The sequence below is a fragment of the Trichosurus vulpecula genome, chromosome 3, assembly GCF_011100635.1.
Source record: "Trichosurus vulpecula isolate mTriVul1 chromosome 3, mTriVul1.pri, whole genome shotgun sequence".
NCBI lineage: Eukaryota > Metazoa > Chordata > Mammalia > Diprotodontia > Phalangeridae > Trichosurus > Trichosurus vulpecula.
The window spans coordinates 100,451,588-100,475,519 of NC_050575.1; the positions used below are offsets into that span (position 1 = coordinate 100,451,588).

At 39.9% G+C, this 23,932-nt stretch overlaps 1 protein-coding gene across 1 annotated transcript; it reads left to right on the forward strand.

Moving 5' to 3' along the window:
• The first annotated feature begins 2,496 nt into the window (after positions 1-2,496).
• LOC118841019 (40S ribosomal protein S20-like) lies at positions 2,497-2,873 on the forward strand. The gene has a single exon (XM_036748430.1). The coding sequence runs from the start codon at positions 2,497-2,499 to the stop codon at positions 2,854-2,856; it is 360 nt and encodes a 119-aa protein (XP_036604325.1). The 3' UTR covers positions 2,857-2,873.
• The last annotated feature ends 21,059 nt before the right edge of the window (positions 2,874-23,932 follow it).

Below are 23,932 nucleotides of genomic sequence, written 5' to 3' on the forward strand. Positions count from 1 at the left end.
GAGGAGAGTAGAGGAGAGGAGAGGAGAGGAGAGGAGAGGAGAGGAGAGGAGGGGCAGGGACAGGGGAGGGGAGGGGAGAGAAGGGAAGGGGAGGGGAGGGGAGGGAAGAAGACGATGCAGGACAGAGTCCTGCTGGATACAATTAGTGAGTGTGAGCTAAAGATTCAGCAAAGCAGAGTGAGAAGGAATGGTCATGTAGGTAGGAGGAGAACCAGGAGAGAGTCATGTCATAGAAACCTAAAGAGAAGAGACTATCTAGGAGAAGAGGAAGATTGACAGTATCAAAGGCTGCAGAGAGGTAGAGATCACTGGTAACTTTGGAGAGAGCAGCTCCAGTTGAGTGATGAGGCTGGAACTAGACTACAAAGATTTAAGAAGAAAGTAATAGGAAAGGAAGTAGAGATGTTGATTAGAGATGGCCTCATGGAATATAACCATAAAAGGGAGAGAAGATGATAACTGGTGGGGATGAACAGATCACACCAGTATTTTTGAGGATAGGAGGGAAATGGATATGTTTGTACACAATAGGGAAGCAGCCAGTAGACAGGGAGAGATTGAAAATAAGTGTGAGTGGGGATGACAGAGAGGGCGGTCTCCTGGGGAAAATGGGATAGAATGTGCTTGTAGATGGGTTTGCCTTAGCAAGGGGAAAGGTAACCTCTTTCTGTGAGATGGGCTGAAGGAGGAGATAGTGACAGAGGCATCTGGGTGATATAAAATGAAAAATAGGGAGGAAGAGGGAGCTCTCAATGAATGGCCTCAATTTTTCAATGAAATCAATATGAGGCAAGGTTCTCAGCTGAGAGTGGGGAGAGGGGAAACCACATGAGATTTGAAGACATTTACAAAGGTTTGGAAAATTCACTGTGGTGAGTGAAACAGTGAAGTGATGACGATGGTGGGAAAGGACTGCCTTGCCATAGTGATGACCAATAGAATATTCCATATAATCTCAGACTTGGTTGCTATGTTGGTTAGTTTTGCTGATTTGTTTCTTTTTCTTTTTGATTCTGTGTTATGAGGAGTAGCTCTGAGTGAAGATGGGAATATATTGGGAAATGAAGGTTATATAATAACAAAAGACATCAGGAAAAAATCTTAATTACAGGCCACAGAAAAGGTGGTGTTACCTTTTGTAGACAGGGTTACTAAGTTAATATGTCTGGACTTCAGGAAAAGTCTCTCATGCCTTCTTTGTGACCTTTGTGGATGGATGGTCAGTGGGAGATGGGACAGTGAAGTGGATTCAGCACTGGTTGAATTACCAGACCCCAAAAGTTTTGAACTGTTTCCTTTGCCCATTATGCCTTCCTCCTATTTGCCTGCTGAATTGCTACCCATCCTTTAAAGTCCAAGTCGAGTTTTTGCCAATTGTTCCCTTGTCCATGACAGCCATATCTCCCACATAGCCCTCTGATTTGTACCCTTATATCACACAATATTCTGTGTTATAGTTATTTGGGTTCGTATGTTGGGTCTTGTCCCCTCTCTTTTGCACCACCACCCCCAACCTTTTGATGGCAGGCAATGTGTCTTATCTGAACTTCGTATCTTCCCTAGGCCTATCACAAGGTTTCATTCACAAACCTTTGTCAAATGAGTGAATGAATGAATGAATGTTGTAGCAAATAAGGGTCAATGTCACACTGGAAGGATGTATCTAGTGGAATGTTGTAGCAATCTGACATCCTTTGCTGTTAATGATTAGCGTAACAAGGACATGGTACTTAGTCCTTTAAGCAGGGTTGATGTCAGTGGCCACCCGTTTTGTTTCTTTTCTCCCTCATATGGTCCCTATTTACTAGAAAGTCCCCGTACTTAGTGATCAAATCTTCAAAACAAAGATGCTGTTCTGTGATCCAAAGCTTCTCCTTGGTAGAAGACAAATGATCTTCACTAGGAACTTCATCAAACCCATCACTTAGCTATGTAAGCCAGCCTAGGATGATCTAACTCCTCACTAGGTTCTGATTTTTCTTTGTTTGTGCCTTTTTTAAAAATTTATTTAATATTTTTAGTTTTCAGCATTGATTTCCACAAGAGTTTGAATTACAAATTTTCTCCCCATTTCTACCCTCCCCGCCCACTCCAAGATGGCATATATTCTGATTGCCCCATTTCCCAGTCAGCCCTCCCTTCTGTCACCCCGTTCCCCCCCCCATCCCCTTTTCCCTTACTTTCTTGTAGGGCAAGATAGATTTCTATGCCCCATTGCCTGTATATCTTATTTCCTAGTTGCATGCAAAAACTTTTTTTTAACATCTGCTTTTAAAACTTTGAGTTCCAAATTCTATCCCATCTCCCCTCCCCACCCACCCTTCCTAAGAAGGCAAGCAATTCAACATAGGCCACATGGGTATCATTATGAAAAACCCTTCCACAATACTCATGTTGTGAAAGACTAACTAGGGCAGTTCCTGCCTCTCCTCCTCCTGACTCACCACTGTTCGCTCTCACCGAGGAATAAGTCAGTCAGGAAGCCGCTCCACTGTCATGGCATTCAAAGACACCAGCAAGACCCTTGTGGAGCCCGAAGTGGCCATTCACCGGCTCCGTATCACCCTCACCAGCTGCAATGTGAAATCACTCGAGAAAGTGTGTGCTGACCTAATTAGAGGAGCCAAAGAAAAGAACTTGAAAGTGAAGGGACCCGTTCGAATGCCCACCAAGACACTTAGGATCACAACTAGAAAAACTCCTTGTGGTGAAGGTTCAAAGACTTGGGATTGGTTCCAGATGAGAATCCACAAACGCCTTATTGATTTGAACAGTCCTTCTGAAATTGTTAAACAGATCACATCTATCAGCATTGAACCAGGTGTAGAAGTTGAAGTCACCATTGCAGATGCCTAACCAATCATCTCTTTTAATAAATTGATTGCAACTATTAAAAAAAAGAAAGACCAACTATATTTTGCTCCTTCCTATCCTATCCCCCATTATTCAGTTTTCTCCCTTGACCCTATCCCTTTTCGAAAGTGTTTGCTTTTGATTACCTCCTCCCCCATCTGCCCTCCCTTCTATTGTCCCCCCTTTCTTATCTCCTTCTTCCTTCTTTCCTGAGGGGTAAGATGCCCAATTGAGTGTGTATGTTATTCCCTCCTCAGGTCAAATCCAATGAGAGCAAGATTGACTCATTCCCCCTCACCTGCCCCCTCTTCCCTTCCTACAGAACTTCTTTTTCTTGCCACTTTTATGCAAGACAATTTACCCCATTCTATCCCTCCCTTTCTCCCTCTCTCAATATATTCCTCTCTCATCCCTTAATTTGATTTTATTTTTTATATATCATCCCTTCATATTCAACTCACCCTGTGCCCTCTGTCTATATATATGTATATATATGCATATATATATACATGTTTATATGTATATATGTATATTCCCTTCAGCTACCCTAATACTGAGGTCTCATGAATTATACACATCATCTTTCCATGTAGGAATGTAAACAAAACAGTTCCACTTTAGTAAGTCCCTTATGATTTCTCTTTCTTGTTTACCTTTTCATGCTTCCCTTGATTCTTGTGTTTGAAAGTCAGATTTTCTATTCAGATCTGGTCTTTTCACTGAGAAAGCTTGAAAGTCCTCTATTTTATTGAAAATCCATATTTTGCCTTGGAGCATGATACTCAGTTTTGCTGGGCAGGTGATTCTTGGTTTTAATCCTAGCTCCATTGACCTCCGGAATATTGTATTCCAAGTCCTTTGATCCCTTAATGTAGAAGGTGCTAGATTTTGTATTATCCTGATTGTGTTTCCACAATACTCAAGTTGTTTCTTTCTGGCTGCTTGCAGCATTTTCTCCTTGATCTGGGAGCTCTGAAATTTGACAACAATGTTCCTAGGAGTTTTCTTTTTGGAATCTTTTTCAGGAGGCAATTGGTGGATTCTTTCAATTTCTATTTTATTCTCTGGCTCTAGAATATCAGGGCAGTTCTCCTTGATCATTTCTTGAAAGATGATATCTAGGCTCTTTTTTTTGATCATGGCTTTCAGGTAGTCCCATAATTTTTAAATTATCTCTCCTGGATCTATTTTCCAGGTCAGTGGTTTTTCCAATGAGATAGTTCACATTGTCTTCTATTTTTTCATTCCTTTGGTTCTGTTTTATAATATCTTGATTTCTCATCAAGTCACTAGCTTCCACTTGCTCCAATCTCATTTTTAAAGTAGTATTTCCTTCAGTGGTCTTTTGGACCTCCTTTTCCATTTGGCTATTTCTGCCCTTCAAAGCATTCTTCTCCTCATTGGATTTTTGGAGCTCTTTTGCCATTTGAGTTAGTCTATTTTTTAAGGTGTTATTTTCTGCAGTATTTTTCTGGGTCTCCACTTCTCTTACTTGCTTTTCCAAATCCTTTTTGAGCCCTTCCATGGCCTGAGACCAGTTCATGTTTTTCTTGGAGGCTTTTGATGTAGGCTCTTTGACTTTGTTGACTTCTTCTGGCTGTATGTTTTGGTCTTCTTTGTCACCAAAGAAAGATTCCAAAGTCTGAGTCTGAATCTGAGTCCATTTTCGCTCCCTAGCCATGTTCCCAGCCTACTACTTGACCCTAGAGTTTTTCATCGGGGTATAACTGCTTGTAGAGTAGAGAGTACTTTGTCCCAAGCTTGAGGGGTTGTGCTGTTGTTCTCAGAGCTATTTCTACAGAGCAAGCTCTGCCATACCAGTGCTCCTCCATCCCCAAGAACAGCCAACCAGGACCGCGACTCAGATCTGAGCAGGCTCTGCACTCCTGCTCTGATCCACCACTTAATTCCTCCCACCAGGTGGGCCTGGGGCCAGAAACAACTGCAGCTGTAGTTCTGTTTTTCTGTAGTTCTCTGCTGAACTGAGAACTCCTTTCACTCTATCCCCGCAGTTTTTTTCCCACTAACCTTCTCTGTTGTCTTTGGTGTTTGTGGGTTGAGAAGTCTGGTAACTGCCACAGCTCACTGATTCAAGGTGCTAGGGCCTGTTCCGCCCAGCTTCAGGTCTGGTTGGTCTGAGCGCAGCACACGCTGGGCTCTGCTCCACTCCGCTCCCAGCTCCATGTGATAGACTTTACCCAGTGATCATCCAGGCTGTCCTGGGCTGGAGCCTTGCTTCCCTCTGGTATTTCATGGGTTCTGTAGTTCTAAAATTTATTCAGAACCATTTTTTATCAGTGTTTGGAGGGTCCTGGGGGAGAGCTTTAGGCCAGTCCCTGCTTTCCAGCCGCCATCTTGACTCTGCCCCCGGTTCTGATTTTTTAATGGGCTCTCCATCGAATCCTTTAGGTTGCTCTAATGCCTTGATAAGTTTGCTGGCTTCTGAATCATATTCTAGAATTCTCCATAACTTCTGGATCTCTTGTGACTGCAAGCACAAAGAAGTTCATTGAACCCTGGCATTCCTCCAAGTCCTGCTATCCAAAGCATGGCCCCTCTCATACCAGGCAGGCCTCCAGGGAAGTTCCTAGACATGCCTCCAGGAAAATCTGGGAAGGAGCCAAACCGTCTTCCCAAATTTCACCAGCCTTCTTCCTGTCTTTGAGCTCTGTAATGTTTCCTCCAAGACTTCTTCCTTCCTATACTTTTTGATCTCTCATTCCTCATTCTTCCTTCCTATTTTTTTTTTTTGCTAATGTTCAGCAGTCTTCTGGGTGAGCTTCCTTCACCATAGCACTGTCATCTGCATCACATAGGCTGCCTTCTCCCAAGTGCCTGTAAGTCTGTGTTTTTCTTTTGGCACTTGTAAGTATGAACAGAGTGAGGATTTGTTTCAATTGCTCCATCATAATTTCTGATAGCAGCATTTGGCATCTACACTTTTATAAATATACTGACTTTCTTGTCAAAAGGCTCAAATGAGGATTCAGTTTAATGACCTCTATGAGTAATTTCTTTTTTCTTTTAAATAGTATTTTATTTTTTCCAATTACATACAAAGACAATTTAATATTTTTTTTATAAAATGTTGAGTTCCACACAGTTTTTAGATGAAGAAATTAAAGTTATCTAGTAATACGAAAAAAATGCTCTAAATCACTGTTGATTAGAGAAATGCAAATTAAAACAACTCTGAGGTAACACCTCATAACTATCTGATTGACTAATATGACAAAAAAAGAAAAATTATAAATGTTGGAGATGTGGGAAAATTGGGACACTAGTGCATTATTGGTGGAATTGTGAACTGATCCAATCATTCTGGAGAGCAATTTGGAACTGTGCCCAAAAGACTATAAAACTGTGCATACCCTTTGATCCAGCAATACCCCTACTAAGTCTGTATCCCAAAAAGATCATAAAAAATGAAAAAGCACCCACATGTACAAAAATATTCATGGCAGCTCTTTTTTGGTAGCAAAGAATTAGAAATTGAGGGGATGCTCATCAATTGGGGAATGGCTGAACAAGTTGTGGTATGTGAATACCACAGAATGCTATTGTACTATAAGAAACAGGCAGATTTTAGGAAAAACTGGAAAGACTTACATGAACTGGTGCTGAATGAAGTGAGATGAACCAGGATAACATTATACACAGTAACTGCAACATTTTGCAATGATCAACTTTGATAGACTTAGCTTTTCTCAACAATACAATGATCCAAGACAGGGGTGGGGAACCTGTGGCCTCAAGGCCACACATGGCCTTCTAGGTCCTTGGGTATGGCCTTTAGACTGAGTCCAAGTTTTACAAAACAAATCCTTTTATTAAGGGGATTTATTCTGTGAAGTTTGGATTCTGTCAAAGGACCACATTTGAGAACCTAGAGGACTACATGTGGCCTTGAGGATGCAGGTTCCCCACCCCTGATCTAAGACAGTTTCAAAAGACTCATGATGGAAAATGCTGTCCACATCCAGAGAAAGAACTATGGAGTCAAATACTATTTTCTCTTTTTTTGTTGTTTTCTTTTTTCTTTCTCATGGTTTTTCCCTTTGGTTCTGATTCTTCTTTCACAACATGACTAATGTGGAAATACCTTTAATATGATTGTACATGTATAGCCTATATCAGATTACTTCCCATCTTGGGGAAGAGGCAGGAAAGTGAGGGAGGGAGAAAAAAATCTGGAACTCAAAATCTTATAAAAGTGAATGTTGAAAACTATCTTTACATGTAATTGTAAAAAATAAAAAACTATTAAGTGCAAAAAAAATAGAGTTCCAAATTTTCTTCCTCCTTCCTCTGTCCCCTTTTTGAGGGTAAACAATTTGATATATATTATATCATGTGCAATCATGTAAAATATATTTCCATATTAGTCATGCCATGAAAGAAGAAATAGAACAAAAACACATACATAAAAATAAAGAAAGTGAAAATAGTTTGCTTCAATCTACATTCAGACTCCATCAGTTCTTTCTCTGGATATGGATAGCATTTTCCATCATGAGTCTTCTAGAATTATCTTGATTCATTGTAGAGCTAAGTCAATCAAAGTTGATCATCACACAGTGTTGTCATTACTGCATACAATACTTTCTGGTTCTGCTCGCTTCACTTTGCATCAGTTCATGTAAGTCTATCCAGGTTTTTATGAGTCATTTAAGGGCTTTCTAAAGTTCATTCCTATCTGGAGCATCAATGGCTGCTATCTTCTTTTCATTAACTTTATCATCTCATCTGTCATCTCTACAATCTCATCTCCAATTTCCTGAAAGAAATCAATATTTGGTTCAATCACTCCTTCATTATAAATTTCTTTGTCATTTCCCTTACTGTCTGTTTTTTCTGACTTTGGGGATTCCTCTGGTTTCTTACTTTCATTTTTTCTTCCTTAATTGTTTAATTTTTTTTTTGTTCTGAACTTAATGCCAAAAAAAGAGAGCATTTCCATACACATAGTAAAACATAAAAAGAGGATTCTACATGAAAACATAAATCTCCATTTCACACTGCTTGCTTTTTAAAAATATATATATACTAAATCCTACATACTGCTTTAAAAACTATCCTATTTTTCTGTGCTTCCTTCTGAACATCTTTCTGTTTTTTCTGTAGTTTAAAAAAATTTATAATGATCTTTTTACAGGATGATCATTGCTTACCTTCCTCCTCTCTATTAACCAAGAGAAAGGAGAAAAAAAACCTTTTTAACAAATAAGAATAGTTAAGTAAAATGAATACATACAGTATCCATGTTCAAAGGTACATGTCTCTGCCCCCTATGTCCATCATCTCTCTGTTAGGAGGTAGGAAACATATTTTATCATATATAAGTCCTCTGGAGACATGGTTGGTCATGACTTTGATTAGAGTTCTTAAGGCTTCCAAAGTTGTTTTTCTCTATAATGATGTTTTCCCTGTAGAGATTCTTCTCCTGGTTCTGCCAAGAATATTAGTTCATACTACCAAGGATTCTTTGAAATCTTCTCTTTTGTCACTTCTTATGGAACTATATTCCATTGCATTAGTATACTATAATTTGTTCAGCCATTTCACAATTGTCTAAGAGGCAACCTAAAGCACTCCTTTAAATTCTAGTTCTTTGATTTTATCCCCTTATCCCATTTAATTTTCGCTTTATGATAAGAAAATCTGTTTTGCTTGTTACTTTTCCTTCCTCTTAACCCTTAAGCCTTCCCCTTAACCCTTAAGCCTTCCCTATCTTTGATTATTTCCCTTTCGTGTTTAATGGGTTTCTATACATCCAGATATTTGTGTGTGTGTGTATCTGTGTGTGTCTGTGTGTGTCTGTGTGTGTCTGTTCAGCCTTTCTTTGTTTCAGATAGCAATGAGGTTCATCTGATGCTCGCTCCTCTCAACTCTTCCTCCAGGTCTATATATTCTTCTCACATACTCCCATTATAAGAAATAGCAAACTCTACCCCCTTCTTCCTCCTTTTGGCATCAATATATTCTTTCTTTTACCCTTTCTTCAGTCCCTAAGACTGTTTTTCTTATTTAAACTCCTGAATACTCTTTGAAGACATTAAGATTCTTTTTTAACAAATTCATTTTTAGTGAAGTAGCAGAAGCAGGAGATCATTGTATACAATAACATGAATATTGTAATGATGATCAATTGTGAAAGACTTAGCTACTCTGATCAAGACAATGAAACAAGACAGTTCCAAAAGACCCATGATGAAAAATGCTATCTACCTCCAGCAAAAGAACTGATAAAACTCTGAGTCCAGGTTGAAGCATATTTTTTTTACATATTTTATTTCTGTCACTTTTTTGCTTTTCTTTCCAACATGGCCAATATGGAATGTGTTTTGCATGACTTCACATGTACAATTAATATCATATTGCTTGTCTTCTTGATGAATGGGGAGATGGGAAGGAGGGAGGGAATTTGGAGCCCATAATTTTTTAAAATGAAGTTAAAAAGAAAAAAGAAAAAATTTCAATTTTATTTTATTTTCAATTACAAATTATCTCTTTCCCTCTCTCCTTACCATACCCATTGAGAAGACAAGAAAAATAAAACTCCTTACAATTATGTATAGAGATGCAAAACAAATTCTGCATTAATTATATTCCAGGGGCAGGGGGAGGCAAGAAAAAGAAAGAAATAGAAGAAAATATGTTTCAATCAGCCTTCTAAATCCATCAGTTCTCTTTCTAGAGGTGGATATCATGTTTCATCATGAGTCCTTTGGAATTGTGGTTGGTAATTGTGTTAATTAGTTATTAAGTCTTTCAGAGTGGATTATCTTTATAATATTGCTGTCACTGTATGAATTATTCTCCTGTTTCTGCTCACTTTACTTTGCATCAGTTCCTATAAGTTTTCCCAGGTTTTTTCCTAAACCATCCCCTTCATAATTTCTCGCAATATGGTAGTATTACATCACATTCACATACCATAGCTTTTTTCACCATTCCCCCACTTGATGGGCATCCTCTCAGTTTCCAATTCCTTGCTACCACACACACACACACACACACACACACACACACACACACACAGCTACTAGAGATAATTTTGCACATATGGGTCTTTTTCCTCACTCTTTGATCTCTTTGGTGTATGTATCTAATAGCAGTATCACTGAGTAAAAAGATATGGACATTGTAATGGCTTTGGGGGCATAGTTCCAAGTTGCTTTTTAGAATGGTTGGACTAGTTCACAATTCCATCAGCTGTGCATTGGTGTACCTATTTTCCCACATCCCCTCCAGTATTTGTCATTTTCTTTTTTTTTTTCATTTTAGCCAATCTGATGGGTGTGAGGTGGTGCCTCAGAGTTATTTCAATGTTCACTTCTCTAGTTCATGATTTATAGATTTTTTTCACATGGCTATTGGAATTCTTCTTCCAAAACTGCCTGTTCATATCTTTGACCATTTATCACTTGGGGAAAGGATCTTATGGTTCTAAATTTGACTCAGTTCCTTATTTATTTTATGAATGAGACCTTCATCAGAGAAACTTGTTGCAAATATCCCTCCCCCATTTTCCTGCTTTTCTTCTAATTTTGACTACATTGGTTTTGTTTGTGCAAACTTTAAAATTCTATATGATCAGAATTATATATTTTACTTCTTGTGAACCTATCTCTTATTTGGTCATGAACTCTCCCCCTAGCCATAGAGCTGACAGGTAATTTCTTCCATGCTCCCTTAATTTGCTTATGATATCATCCTTTATGTCTAAATTATGTATCCATTTTGATCTTATCCTGGATATACGTTGTGATATATTGGTCTGTCTATCTTGTCCCAAAATAATTTCTAGCTTTTCCAATGTTCTTTTTTTTAATAGTGAGTTCTTACCCCAATATCTGGGCTCTTTGGATTTATCAGCACTAGAATACTGTGCTCATTTGCTTCTGCGGATTGTATTGTGTACCTAATCTGTTCTACTAATAAACCTCTCTATTTCTTATCCTGTACCAAATTTCTTTGACAATTATATCTTTGTAGTGTAAGTTGAGATGGGACTGCTAGAGCCCCTTTCTTCCCTTTTTTTTCTCATTAACCCCCTTGATATTCTTGACCTTTTGTTCCTCCAGAAGAATTTTGTTATGATTTTTTCCAGCTCTATAAAATAATTGTTTGGTAATTTGACTCATATGATGCTCAATGAGTAAATTAATTTAGGTAGCATTGCCATTTTTATTACCTTAGCCTACTCATGAGCAATTAATATTACTCCAATTATTTAGACCTGTCTTTATTTGTGGGAAGAGAATTTTGTAATTGTGTTCATGTGGTTTTGGCATGTAGACTTCCAAGAGTTTTATGCTGTCTGTAGTTATTTTAAATGGAATTTCTTTTTCTATCTCTTTCTGTTGGGTTTTGTTGGTAATATACACAAATGTTAAGGATTGGTGTGGATTTATTTTATGTCATGAAAATTTGCCGAAGTTGTTAATTGTTTTGATTAGTTTTTTGATTGACTCTCTAGGATTCTCTGAGCAAACTGTCATATCACCTGCAAAGAATGATAGTTTAGTTTCCTCGTTATCTATGCTTATTCCTCCAATACCTCTTCCTATCTTATTGCTATAGATAACATTTCTAGTATAATATTGAATAATAACAATGTTGATGTACATTCCTGCTTCACCCCTCATCTTGTTGGAAAGGCTTCTAACTTATCCCCTATACAATTAATACATGTGCCTGCAGTGGCGTGACTACATGATGAAGTAATTGACACAAAAAGACAAAAACATGGGGCTAGGCAAGTCCTATAGTCAAGCTACAGACTGATTTTAATGGAGTTACTGACAGTATTTTATACAGGTTAATTGCTGAGTCATCCAGACTTCAAAGAAGAGTACAATAAAGCATTGGTTAAGTTTTTTATCTCCTTGTTCCTAGGAGCAAGACACTATTTTTCCTCAAGGCTAACCAAATTGAAACATTTATGTTCTCTTGCATATAGATAACCAGGCTGAAACATTTCTGTCATCACCCATGTGGGTAATGAGCTACAAAGGCAGGTTTTCTTTGCCAAGTCTTCTTATCCTAAAACTGGCCTTGCCGTGCATAGGCCCATTTTCAATTGACCCTGCCTTGCACAGGTCTAAGAGGCCTAAACAGGATATAGCTGGCTCCCCACAAATACATGCTCTTTGTTTTAGATAAATACAATTTATCATTTAGGAAATATGTTTTTTGGTGTTTTTAACAGGAGTTGGTGTTATATTTTAAGAACTTTTTGTTCTAAATAGTATGGAAATGTGTTTTGCGTGATTGAGCATGTATAACCTATATCAATATGCTTGCCTTCTCAATGAGGGGGGAGGGCAGGAAGGCAAGAAGGGAGAGAGGGAGAGAATTTGGAACTCAAAAGTTTTAAAAAGAAATGTTAAAAATTGTTTTTACATGTAACTGGGGAAAATAAATTTTAAAATGTTTTTTTAAAAGAACTTTTTGTTCATTTTATGGTTTGATTTATCTAGGTCTGATAAATTGAGGTGCCCTATTATTATAGTTTTACTATTTCCTCCTGTAACTCATTTAACCTTTCCTTTAAGGATTTAAATGTCATGCCATTTGATGCATAAATATTCAGTATTGACATTAATCCATTGTCTATAATACCTTTAATAAAATGTATCTTTCCTGTTTGTCTCCTTTAGTTAGGTCTATTTTTGCTTTTGCTCTGTCTGAGATTATGGTTGCTTTACCTTTTTTTCTTCAGCTGAAGCACAACAGATTCTACACCAGCCTCTTATTTCAACTCCATGTATACCTTTCTTTTCTTTTCTTTTCTTTTCTTTTTTTTTTTTTTTGATGCAAACAAGGTAAGTGACTTGCCCAGGGTCACATAGCTAGTAGGTTTCTGAGGCCAGATTTGAACTCATGTCCTCCTGACTTCAGTGTCCTATCCACTACACCACCTAGCTGTCCTATATCTATTTCAAGTGTGTTTCTTCTAAACAACATGTTGTTGGATTCTGGTTTCTAATCCATTCTGATACCCTCTTTCATTTTATGGGTGAGTTTATCCAATTCACATTCACATTATCCCACTTAAATCCTTCTCTTTTTGACCCTGTTCCCTCTTTAAGGGTCTGTTTTGTTTCTGACTACTTAGTCTATGCCCTTTTTTATCCTTCCCCCCTTTTCCTTAAACCCTTTCCTCCAACTTCCCTGTTACAAAAGATCCATTTCTTTACCAAGCTGTGTATATATGTGTATTCTTTCCTCTTTGAGCCAGCTTAGATTAAAATGAAGTCCAGATGTTGCCCACTTCCTCACCTCCTTCTCCACTGTATAAACTCTTCTTTGCATGATCCCTTTATATGAAGTCATTTTCCCCATTCTTATTCTCCCTTCCTCTCTCTCCCAGGGAATTTCTTTTCCCCACCCTTTCATTCTCCATTTAAAAGCATCTACATATAACAGAATCACACCCAGGTTCTCTGTCTAATTAAAACTTTACAATCACTAGGGTATCTGGTGGCATTTAAAGGGTTGAATATATCATCTCCCCATATAATAATATAAACAGTTTAACCTCTTTTATTGCCTTATAATTTCTGTGTCATGTTTACCTTCTTATATTTCTCTTGTGTCCTGTGTTTGAATATTATATTTTCTATTCATCTTTGGCCTTTTCATTAGGAATGCCTCACAAGTCTTCCATTTCATTAAATATCCATTTTCTTCCAGTAGGATTATACTTCATTTTGCTGTATAGGTTGTTCTTGGTGTAATCCTAGATCTTTTGCCTTTTGGAATGTTATATTCCAAGCCCTCTGTTACTTTATAGTAGTTGCTGCTAAATCTTATGTGATCCCGATTGTAACTCCTTGGTACTCGAATTATTTCTCTATGGCTGCTTGCAGTATTTTCTCCTTGATCTGGGAATTCTGCATTTTGGCTACAATATATCTGGGAGTTTTTATTTTGGGACTTCTTTCAGGAAATGACTGGTAGATCCTTTCTATTTCTTTGCCCTTTGGTTTGAAGATATTTGGGCAATTTTCCTTTATAGTTTCTTGAAATATGTCAAGTGTCTTTTTTTGTTCCTGGCTTTCAGGTATATAAATTATTCTGATTAAATTTTTTTTTTACTTTTTCCTCAGTTATATGTAAAGACAATTTTTAACATTTTTTTAAATATTGAGTTCCAAATTTTCTATCTCCCTCCTCCCTTTCTATCTCACCTCCCCCTGCCTAATACAATAAGCAATTTAATATAGGTTGTCCATGTTCAATCATGCAAAACATATTACCACATTAGTCATATTGTAAAAGAAGACATAAACCAAAAGGGGAAAAAAACATAAAAAAAATACAGAAAGTGAAAAATAGTATGCTTTGATCTGCATTAAGACTTCATCAGCTCTTTCTCTGGAGATAGATGATGTTTTTCATCATGAGTCCTTTGGAATTGTCTTGGATCATTATACAAATGATTCTTAAATTATCTTTCCTTGATCTATTTTCCAGGTCAGTTGTTTTTCCCATCAGATGTTTCATAGTTTATTATTGTTTCCAGTCTTTTGACTTTGTTTTATTTCTTGATGTCTCATTGGATCATTAGTATCCATTTGGCCAATTCTAATTTTTAATGAGTTACTTTCTTCAATACCTCTTTTACCAAGCTGTTAATTCTCTTTTCATAACTTTTCTTAGATAGTTCTCATTTCTTTTTCCATTTTTCTTTCTACCACTCATTCTACTTTTCAAACCAGTTTTTGCTCTCTTTAAAAAAAAATCTTTCTTTGGTTCTTACTTTAACTCTTATAGGAATTATTGTTGGGCTTGTATTGGGCATTGACTTCTTCTGTTTGTGTTTGAATTTTCCAATCACTATAGAAGTTTTTCATGGTTGGGTTCCTTTTTTGTTTGTTCATTCTTCCAGCCTACTACTTGACTTTGGATTTTAGGCTATTCTTGGGCTCTGCTCACTTCTGATGGGAGGAGGGATGTATGGCTTGGGTTTCTATTGCTTTCTCAGCTCAGTCTGGAGGCCCACAAGTTTTTGATGCTTTTAAAATGGTGTAATCTGGGGAGAAGTCTGTTCATAACCTTTCTAGTCTGAGCTCTACAGATTCTTGACCCGGGTTTGGGTCTGTTAGTTTATGTGTAATTAAATTTCAGTAGTTTATTGCTGGACTCAGTCACTGTTAATTTGCTGTGAGGCTTTGAAAATTCAGAGTGACTGAACTATTGGCTCCCCTTTGGTCTTGGTTTCCTGCCCTGGATTTTCTACTGTAGGTTTATGAGGTGTGCTAAAGGTTAGAATTGAGTCACCAATCTTCTCCTATGCTCAGAGCCACATAGCTCAGTTTCTGGAATTGTTTTTGTGCTTAGTACTCAGCAGGGTCCCATGCTCAGTCACTCCTTTCTACCCTGGATCTATGACCTAGCTAGAACTAGGTAATTGGTGACAAAGCTACCAGATGGCACCTCTTCTGCCTCCCCAGCCCAGATCTCTTTCTGCCTCCATTCTTCCTACCATGGTTCTCTATTTCAGTTCCCTTTCCATTCTTAGGCACTGGAATGCTCTAGTCCCACAGCTGTTGCCACTGCCACTATGCTGCGCAGAGAGACCTCTCTGTCTATCTTCCTAAGCTGTCCTGGACTAGAAAAATGACTTACTGTGACTTTTTCTTGGCTTTCCCACTCAGAATTTGGTCTGGCATATTTTCTAAGTTGTTGTAGAGGAGGTGTGTTGGAAAAGCTAGGCAAAAATGCTGACTCTCACTCTGCCATTTTGGCTCTGCCTCCTAACATTAAGATCCTGATATTTGTTTCCTCCCTTTAGCATATTAGAATGTTAGCACAACATCATCATACAGTTCCCTCCACTTCCTCAAATAAATTTATCATTCTAGGTTTATCTAGATTCTTTTATTTCTATTTCAAAGTTCCTAATTATCTCTGGTATTTTCATCAGAATTTTTTGAAAATTATTCCATTAAGGTCCACTCCTCTCAGCTCCCCACCCCCACCAGAGTATTATACTAAGTTTTCTAGGGTAAGTTATTCTTAGTTGTAACCATTTGTCTTTTGCCTTTTCAAATATTGTATTCCAAGATATCTTCTCTTTCTTAGGAAAGACTGCCTGATCTTTTATGATTCTGACTGTGGCTCTTAGGAACTTGAAATGTTTCTTCTTGGACACTTGTAGTATTGTTCCTTTGACATTGTCCTTTTGGCTGACATTTCTGGAGCTTTCCCTTTAGTTGTATCAGTGGACTCTTTCTATCTTTACTTTGCCCCCTAGTTTTAATAGATCTAGAGAGTTTCTACTTATGATTTCTTGAAATATAATACCCAGGCCTTTTTCTTTCAAATCATGGTTTTGAGGTAGTCCAATGATTCTTAAATTATTTCTTCATGACCTGTTTTCCAGGTGGGTTATTTTTTATATCAAATATCTTACATTTTCTTCTTTTTTATCATCTTTTGATTTTGTTCTCATATTTCTTGCTATCTAGTGGATTCAATTCTATTTGGTCTATTTTAGTTTTCAGGAATCCATTTCTTGAACAAGGTTTGCCACTTACCTCTTCTAAGCTGATTCTCCTTCCCATTTTGATCTCCAAAGTCTTTATTTCATTCTTTTATGTCTTGCTTCATTTCTTCTAGGTGTCCTTGTAGCTCTTATGGGAAATCTATAACCTGTTCCTTTGAGTTTCTACTTCCAGTTGTTGTGGAGTTAGATAGCAATAATTTTTGATACTAGTTGGTGTTTTGGTTGATTTTCTCTAGCTTTAGTATCTGAATTGGGACATTATGCCAGGGTCTAGCCCCTGTTATAGTTTTTGGGTGGGACAGTTGGCACTGCTTGTTCTCATCCTGATTCCTCTAGGTTCTTAAACTGGATCATTGAGGTTCAGATCTCTGGATCCTTCTGATGATTCCTGACAGAGTCCCTGAGTATTATAGTTCTCAGAGCCACTGGGCCTGAACTGTCCTGGTCTGAGAACACTGTGGCACCGCACTAGCCATCGCCTGTTGTTGCTTCTAAAGAAGGTCCCAACCCTGGGGTTTTCTGACCGTCCTGGGGCTTTCTCAGGGAGGTCCTCTGCTCTTACTGCTTCCAGACCCAAGAATTTTGCTTCAGCTTCAAGATTTTGCTAGAGCAGGTACACAGCAGCTGGGCAGCCTATTTCCCCTTAGGCAACCATCCTTAGGCAGAAGTTGCTTTGCATTTTTCAAAAGGAAGCCTTAATTCTCCTTGATAACCTTGAGAGTGAATAGTCATAGGGAATCTGTGCCCCAAAAGGCCTGTTACGCTCCCTCATCTGTTGCCCCTGCTCCCTCAGACACAGATCCTGGCAAGCTCAGCCAGCTCCAGACTTCCTTGTCCCTCTTTGATTCTTTCTTCTGCTTTAGTTGTAGGTAGGGCAGATAGAATTTTATCACCTGTGCTCTCTTCCTCAAGAAGCACAGCTTCAGGAGGCCTGCCAGGGCACTGTTGGTTGAGTGGCTGAGGCAATAGGCATCGAGTCGGGCTTTCAATCAATAAATATTTAGTACTCACCTACTACATACTGCATCCTGTGCCATAACATGGAGGCCTCACAAGGCTACTACATGCTAAAGTGGTAGCCTTGTGAGGAGAGTGAAAGGGTGGGATGTTGTAACAGTAGAAACAAGATTTGGCGACTGAGTGGATTTTGTAGAGAGAGGGAAAGCAAGGAACACACAAGTTTTTAAGAAATGATATAGAAACCATTGCTGAGGATTATGAAGGACACCAATGTACAATGTATGGGTACCAAGTATAGGGGAAGTTGGGGAAGACGATTCATTTGAAACAAGGGTTACACAAGCAAGATGAACTATATGTGTGTATAAATATATATGTATATACATACATGTGTATATACATATATGTGTTTATGTGTACATATATGCATACATGCATGCATGCATGCAAAATGATGCTAAGGGACCTGTGACTGGACTATGGCTCCTTAGAAGTAAACTTTATGGGGCAGCTAGGTGGTACAGTGGATAGAGCTCTGGGCCTGGAGTCAGGAGGACCTGAGTTCAAATGCCACCTCAGACATTTACTAGTTGTGTGACCCTAGGCAAGTCACTTAACCCTGATTGCCTCCCAAAAAAAGAAAAACAGTATACCTTATTCAGAAATGGAATAGTTGAGGGGCAGAGTAAGGGGAGATAGAGTTGCATTGACCATTAAAAACGCATACTAATGAGGAATTCCAGGAAACAGAAAGAAGATGCATAAAGAAGATGAATCATACTCAGTGGAGGAAGAGACAGAAGTGATGTTGCTGAGGAAGTACCCTAGAGACCACCCGGACAAATCAAGTCAATAAAAGAAGTTTAGTAATCAGATCTTAATCCAGACACGTTACAGCTATTATGATGGAGACTTCAATTATTTGATATCTCCTCTAGTAAATAATTTGTTGGCTTGCCTTAACAATGATTTCATCCTTCAAAAAGTAATGAAAGTGGGACAGCTAGGTGGCACAATGACCCTGGAGTCAGGAGGACCTGAGTTCAAATCCAGCCTCAGACACTTGACACTCTTACTAGCTGTGTGACCTTGGGCAAGTCACTGAACCCCAATTGTCCTGCCTTCTCCACCGCAAAGCAACAACAACAACAACAAAAAGTAATGAAAGCTACTAAAGGAATTGCTAATTCTGGATCTTTATCTAGTTCTAGCTTTGCTACTGACTTGCTGTGTGACCTTCTGCCCCATTCCCTCCAACTGCATGTAAAATAAGAGGATTGGATTAAATGACCCCTAAGGGTCTTTCCAGCTTTTCACATTTTAGGATTCTATGAGCTTACTTTTTACGTCATCAACACCAATGAGGAATTAATCCATAAACAGAATTTGGAACAAAAGCAGAAATGGCACCTTGAAAAGGAATGAGCTTAAAGGAACTTTAGAGAGGAATTAATCCCCGCCAAATTTTACAGATAAGGAAATGGACTCAGAAAGGCCAAAGATTCACCCAAGGTCACACAAATAGAAAGTAGCCTAATTTAAACATGCAGAAAGCTGTTCCAAGGGGTTCATCCCTAGGCCTGCAGCAAAAATTGTGTTTCACAGTCGTAAACAAAAACTTGCACAATCTTGGGGAAGAAACTGAATAAGGAGAAAGTCCTGGAGGAGAGCAGCAACCCAGCTGCCCTGGGAGCCTGCAGTGGGGTCTGGATGGATGACCTTTTGCCCTTCTGCCTGTTGGCTGGCTTGCCCATTAGCAAAGGTTTACAGCTGAAATCTAGAAATTATGAGCCACCACTGAAAGTCCCCAAAGAGACTTCACAAATCAGCCATGGCCAATTTCAGCAGATTTGCTGCCTGATGCCCAGTCTGTATTCCCCAGACAGGCTGGGCTCTATAGCCTTGGTTTTTCCATGCTAATTTGTCAGGAGAGAGAAGGTTCCATTCATTTTGTCTCAGACCTGATTCCAATAAACCCACAATAATTGGGGTGGGGGAGGACCCGTTGTGACCACTTCCCCCCAAACTCACCAATGTTCCCAGCTGGTCAACACCAATTCAGCTTCCAAGCCTGGGGGGAAACACAGCAAGACTAAACCACAAGACTTGTGGCCATCAGGCGGGCTATAGGAAGCTAGACTTTTGCCAGGGAGGGAGGGAGGCAGAAAGGGAGGGAAATAGAGGAAAAAGAGAGAGGGTAGGATAGCTGCAGCAGCTGGGGGTCTCTGAGAAAGTTCTCAGCTCTAGCCCCAAACTGTAGCTTGGATCACAGCCACAGGAACAGGGAAGAAGCAGAGATCCTGCGGGCCGGAGGTCCAGAGAGTGACATAGTCCTTGGTACTGTAAGTAGGAGGGCAACAATTCTCTTCTTTTGTTTTATCTGTCTTCAAGGAAGGACCCCATCCCCTGTCCTTTATCCCCTGTCCCCTGTTCCCTGTCCTCTGTCCCCTGTTCTCTTTGCTTTTATGAGGTTTGCATCCAGTTCTGGCTTGTGATGAGAGAAAGACAGAGAGAAAAAGACAGACAGACAAAGAAGGAAACAGAGTGGCAGAGTCAGAGAGAGAAAGTCAGAGACACAGAGAAAGACATACAGAAATAGAGACATAAACATAGAGAGACAGAGAGAAAGAGAGAGACAAAGTTAGAGACAGTAAGAGACAGAACCAGACAGGGACAGAAACAGAGAGACATAAACATAGAGGGACAGAGATAAAGAGACATAGACATAAAGGACGTTCAGAGAGAGAGAGAGAGAGAGAGAGACATAAACAGAGACACAGAGAGAGACAAAGACAGGGACAGAAAGAGAGACATAAACAGTTAATCAGAGACACAGAAACAGCAATAGACAGATATAAACATAGACACACATACACACAGAGACAAACAGAGACCATCAGAGACACAGAAACAAAGACAGAAACAGGCACAGAAACAGAGACATAAACATAGAGGGACACAGACAAAAAGAAAGAGACAGAAAGACGGAGACATAGAGGATATTCAGAGAGAGAGAAAGAGTTGGAAACAGAAATAGACAGAGAGACATAGAGACACAGAGAAAGATAGAGACAGTCAGAGACACAGAAACAGTGACAGAAATGGAAACAGACATAAACATAGAGACAGAGACATAGAGGACATTCTGAGAGAGAGACAGAAACAGAGAGACGGGGGGAGAGAGGAGAGAGAGAGACAGAGAGAGTGAGAGAGTGTCAGAGACACAAACAGAGACAGAGACAGAAACAGAAAGAGACAAAAACAGACAGAGGAGGAGACAGAGAGATAACACAGAGAGAAGCTTCTTTCTCCTGGGCTTCTCTTCCAACTTCAAAACTAGGTTCTGCCTCTTTGAGCGGCTCTCCAGGAAGGATGGGGTGTGGAGAAGAGAGGACCTACTTAAACTAGAGTGTCCTGCCGATGGACTGCTAAGATGCATTCTATTCCGTAGCACAGACCCCCAAGGAGTTCTTCTGTCCCACAGACCAAGAGATGTTTGAAAAAACTTTCTTCTCTTCTTGCTGTTCTTTCTCTTCTAACTTGCTGCTAAGCTTCCATCCAGACTTCTCTCCAACTGATAGAGGGACTGAGGTCCTCAGGGCTCCTAGTGGAGCTGAGGGACTTTACTTGGCTTCCACAATGAATGAAGCAGCATCTGCCTTTCTATACTTCCAAGGGTCCTCTTCTTCCATCACTCCTGTCCCAGCCTCAGGGTAGTGACACGCTGCCCTTTAGTTTCAAAGTAAAGCGTGTGAAGGAAGGGCTTGTTTTCTGCTATCTTCTGCCTGGATCTCTCAGCCTGCTACTTTCATTCTAGTTCCTCAAGAGGTGTCTTCGCAAATGAAAGCTGTTTACCAAGGTTATTTCTTGTTCAGGTACAGGTAAGACCAGATGCCTTCTGATATCCCTTCTAACTCAGAGATCCAGTGATTCTCTCAAGGAAGGAGTGGGAAGCCTCCCAAGCAGCAGCAGCACCCTCCCCTCCAATTGCTCAGTCACATTTTCTCCCCTCTTAAAAGGTCTGGGGAAAGTCACTTTTGGTTTAAGATTTCCAGGGATTCCTGTGGAGCGAGGTTTAGGGGTTTGGCTCTAGCTACAGGGTGGCTCCTGGCACATCTGTCTGTGGGCAAAGCATAGCAAACAATGGTCATTTCAAACTCGACTTTCTTTGAAAGTGTTGGAGTTGTTTCTGTTTTCCCCAGTGTGGATCATAGGGTTATAGGTTTAGAGCTGGAAGGGGCCTCAGAAGCCATGGATTCCAACCTCTTCATTTTAAAGATAAGGAAACTGAGGTACAGAGAAGTTAGTGAGCTTCCCTGGGGTCACACAGATAGTGGCAAGATGGGCACTTGAACCTAGGTCTTCCTGACTCAAAGATCAAAGCTCTATATGTTAGGCCAGGCTGCCTCTCTACCTGGTAAGAGCATTGGGCAGGCTCTGGAGTCAGAGAATTCGGGTTCAAATCACAGTAACTGTCAGTTACTACCTGTGTGACTTGGGGCAAGTCATTTCACTTTCTCTGGGCCTCAGTTTCTGCATCTGCAAAAGGAAGAAATTGTCATTAAAAGAAATTATCTGAGGTCCCTACCAACTCTAGTTGTGTTTACTTTAATTTGATGATGACGACAATCATAGTATCATCTTTCTATAGCACCTTAATGTTTAACAAGTCCTGCCCTGACAACAATCCTGGGTAGCCAGGTGGCACAGTGTGCCTGGCCTGGAGTCAGGAAGACTCATCTTCCTGATTTACATTCTGTTTCTCCTGAAGAGTTTTCTTGGGAAGTTTCCTTCCTTCTAGCTCTATGTCTGTGATACTGCAAACCCTGTGAGGTAAGCAGTAAATTATTTCCATTTTACAGATGGAGAAACTGAGGATTAGAGAGGCAAAGGGTGTTGGACAAGGTCACACAAGGAGTAAGAAGGGTCAGAGCCAGGACTTAGCCCCAGGTCTCCTGGCTTCAAGTCCAGTACTCTTACCACTCTAGTTGCCATCAGGGTTGCGTGACGGAAGTTCCCCTCTGACTTCTAAGCAAAAGATGTCCTTAGGATTCTTCCTGCACCTTTATTATATCCATGGAGTTTCAGCTCCGAAGCAAATTAAAAGTGTCTTCATGGCAGACAGGAAGCAGCCAGAAGATAACTACCTGCTCTGAAGCTGGAAGAAAGGCCCCTTCATCATGCATCCCAAGGTCATGCTACCCCACTATACTACACTAAGGAAGCACACTTATCAGGCATTCTGGGAAGCCATGTTTCTGGTCAATTAACCCCGGTGCTGGCTGCCTGACTTTCTATAAAGAGTTCCCTCCTGTACTCTGGGTTGGAACTTGGGAACTCTCACAGGTGAGGGGAGTATTCTCCCCAGAGTGGAAACCTTTCACCCTTGGCCAAGTTCTCAGGCCCAGGTGTTTTTTTCTTCTATCACCTGAGACATGCCTGTTTCCTAAGGACACCAGCTCAGCTTTTCTACTAATCACACCCAGGCGCACTAAGAACAGTCTCCTAGCTGTGTCCAGAGAGGAGAAGGGGAAAAGACTCCTCTCTCCACTTTTTTGAAAGGGAGCAATGATATTCTCAATGAGAAAAGAGATGAGTTCTAAATGCTGACCAGACAACCTTGGGCAAGTAAGTCACTTTCCCCTTTTCAATTTCCTCTGCTGTAAATGGAATAATAATATTTGTACCTTATACCTCTGGTAAGGAAGTCTCTGTAAGCCCTGAAGAAATATAAAAAAAGTAGACCTACTTGGCTGTCAGATCAGGTCCGTAAGCCTCCTTCCTCCTGCCACAAGGATGACACCCACTCCCCCATACCCCACACTCCCACCCCACACACACACATACACACAAGACCTAGGACTCTCTTGTTTGACTTAAGATCGAAGGAGAGACGTAAGGAAAAGGAAAGAAGCATGCATAGACCACCTACTATGTGCCATGCACTATGCTAAGCATTTGATCCTCATAACAACCCTGGAGGTAGGTGCTATTATTATCCCCATCTTATCGTTGAGGAACCTGGGGCAAATAGAGGTTAAGAGACTTGCCCAAGGTCAGGCAGCCATTAAGTGTCTGAGGCCAGATTTGAATTCAGGTCTTCCTGGCTCATGGTCTGGCACTTTATCCACTGCCCCACCTAGCTGCCTCTATGAGCCTTATGGGTTCAAAAGCCCAGAGCTGGAAGGAAGCTGAGGCCCATATAGTCCAGCCCTCTCCTCTGTTGCCCACGGGATATACTTGATTCCCCAAAGATAAAATTATGTTCCTCAAAATAAGCTCTGTGGAATTGAAGTAATGAAAATAAAATAGAGATTCTGGGAATTCACTCCAGCTGTTAACATCTTGCCACAACTGCCCAGATGTAAAAGTAATTAGTCTTGTTAATATGTTGGGGAGCAAGGAGGAGCATTCAAAGTGCATACAAACAATCCAAGGACCCCAAGAAGGGGGTAGCCTGGCACACTGAAGCCATAGGAACAGAGGAGAAAAGACAGACAAAAGGAAAGAGCCTGAAGGAAACAGAGTTTGGGGAGCAGGAACAAGAGGACTGGAATGGAAGGGTAGGACTAATCTTGTTAGCATAACATTAAAATCGAC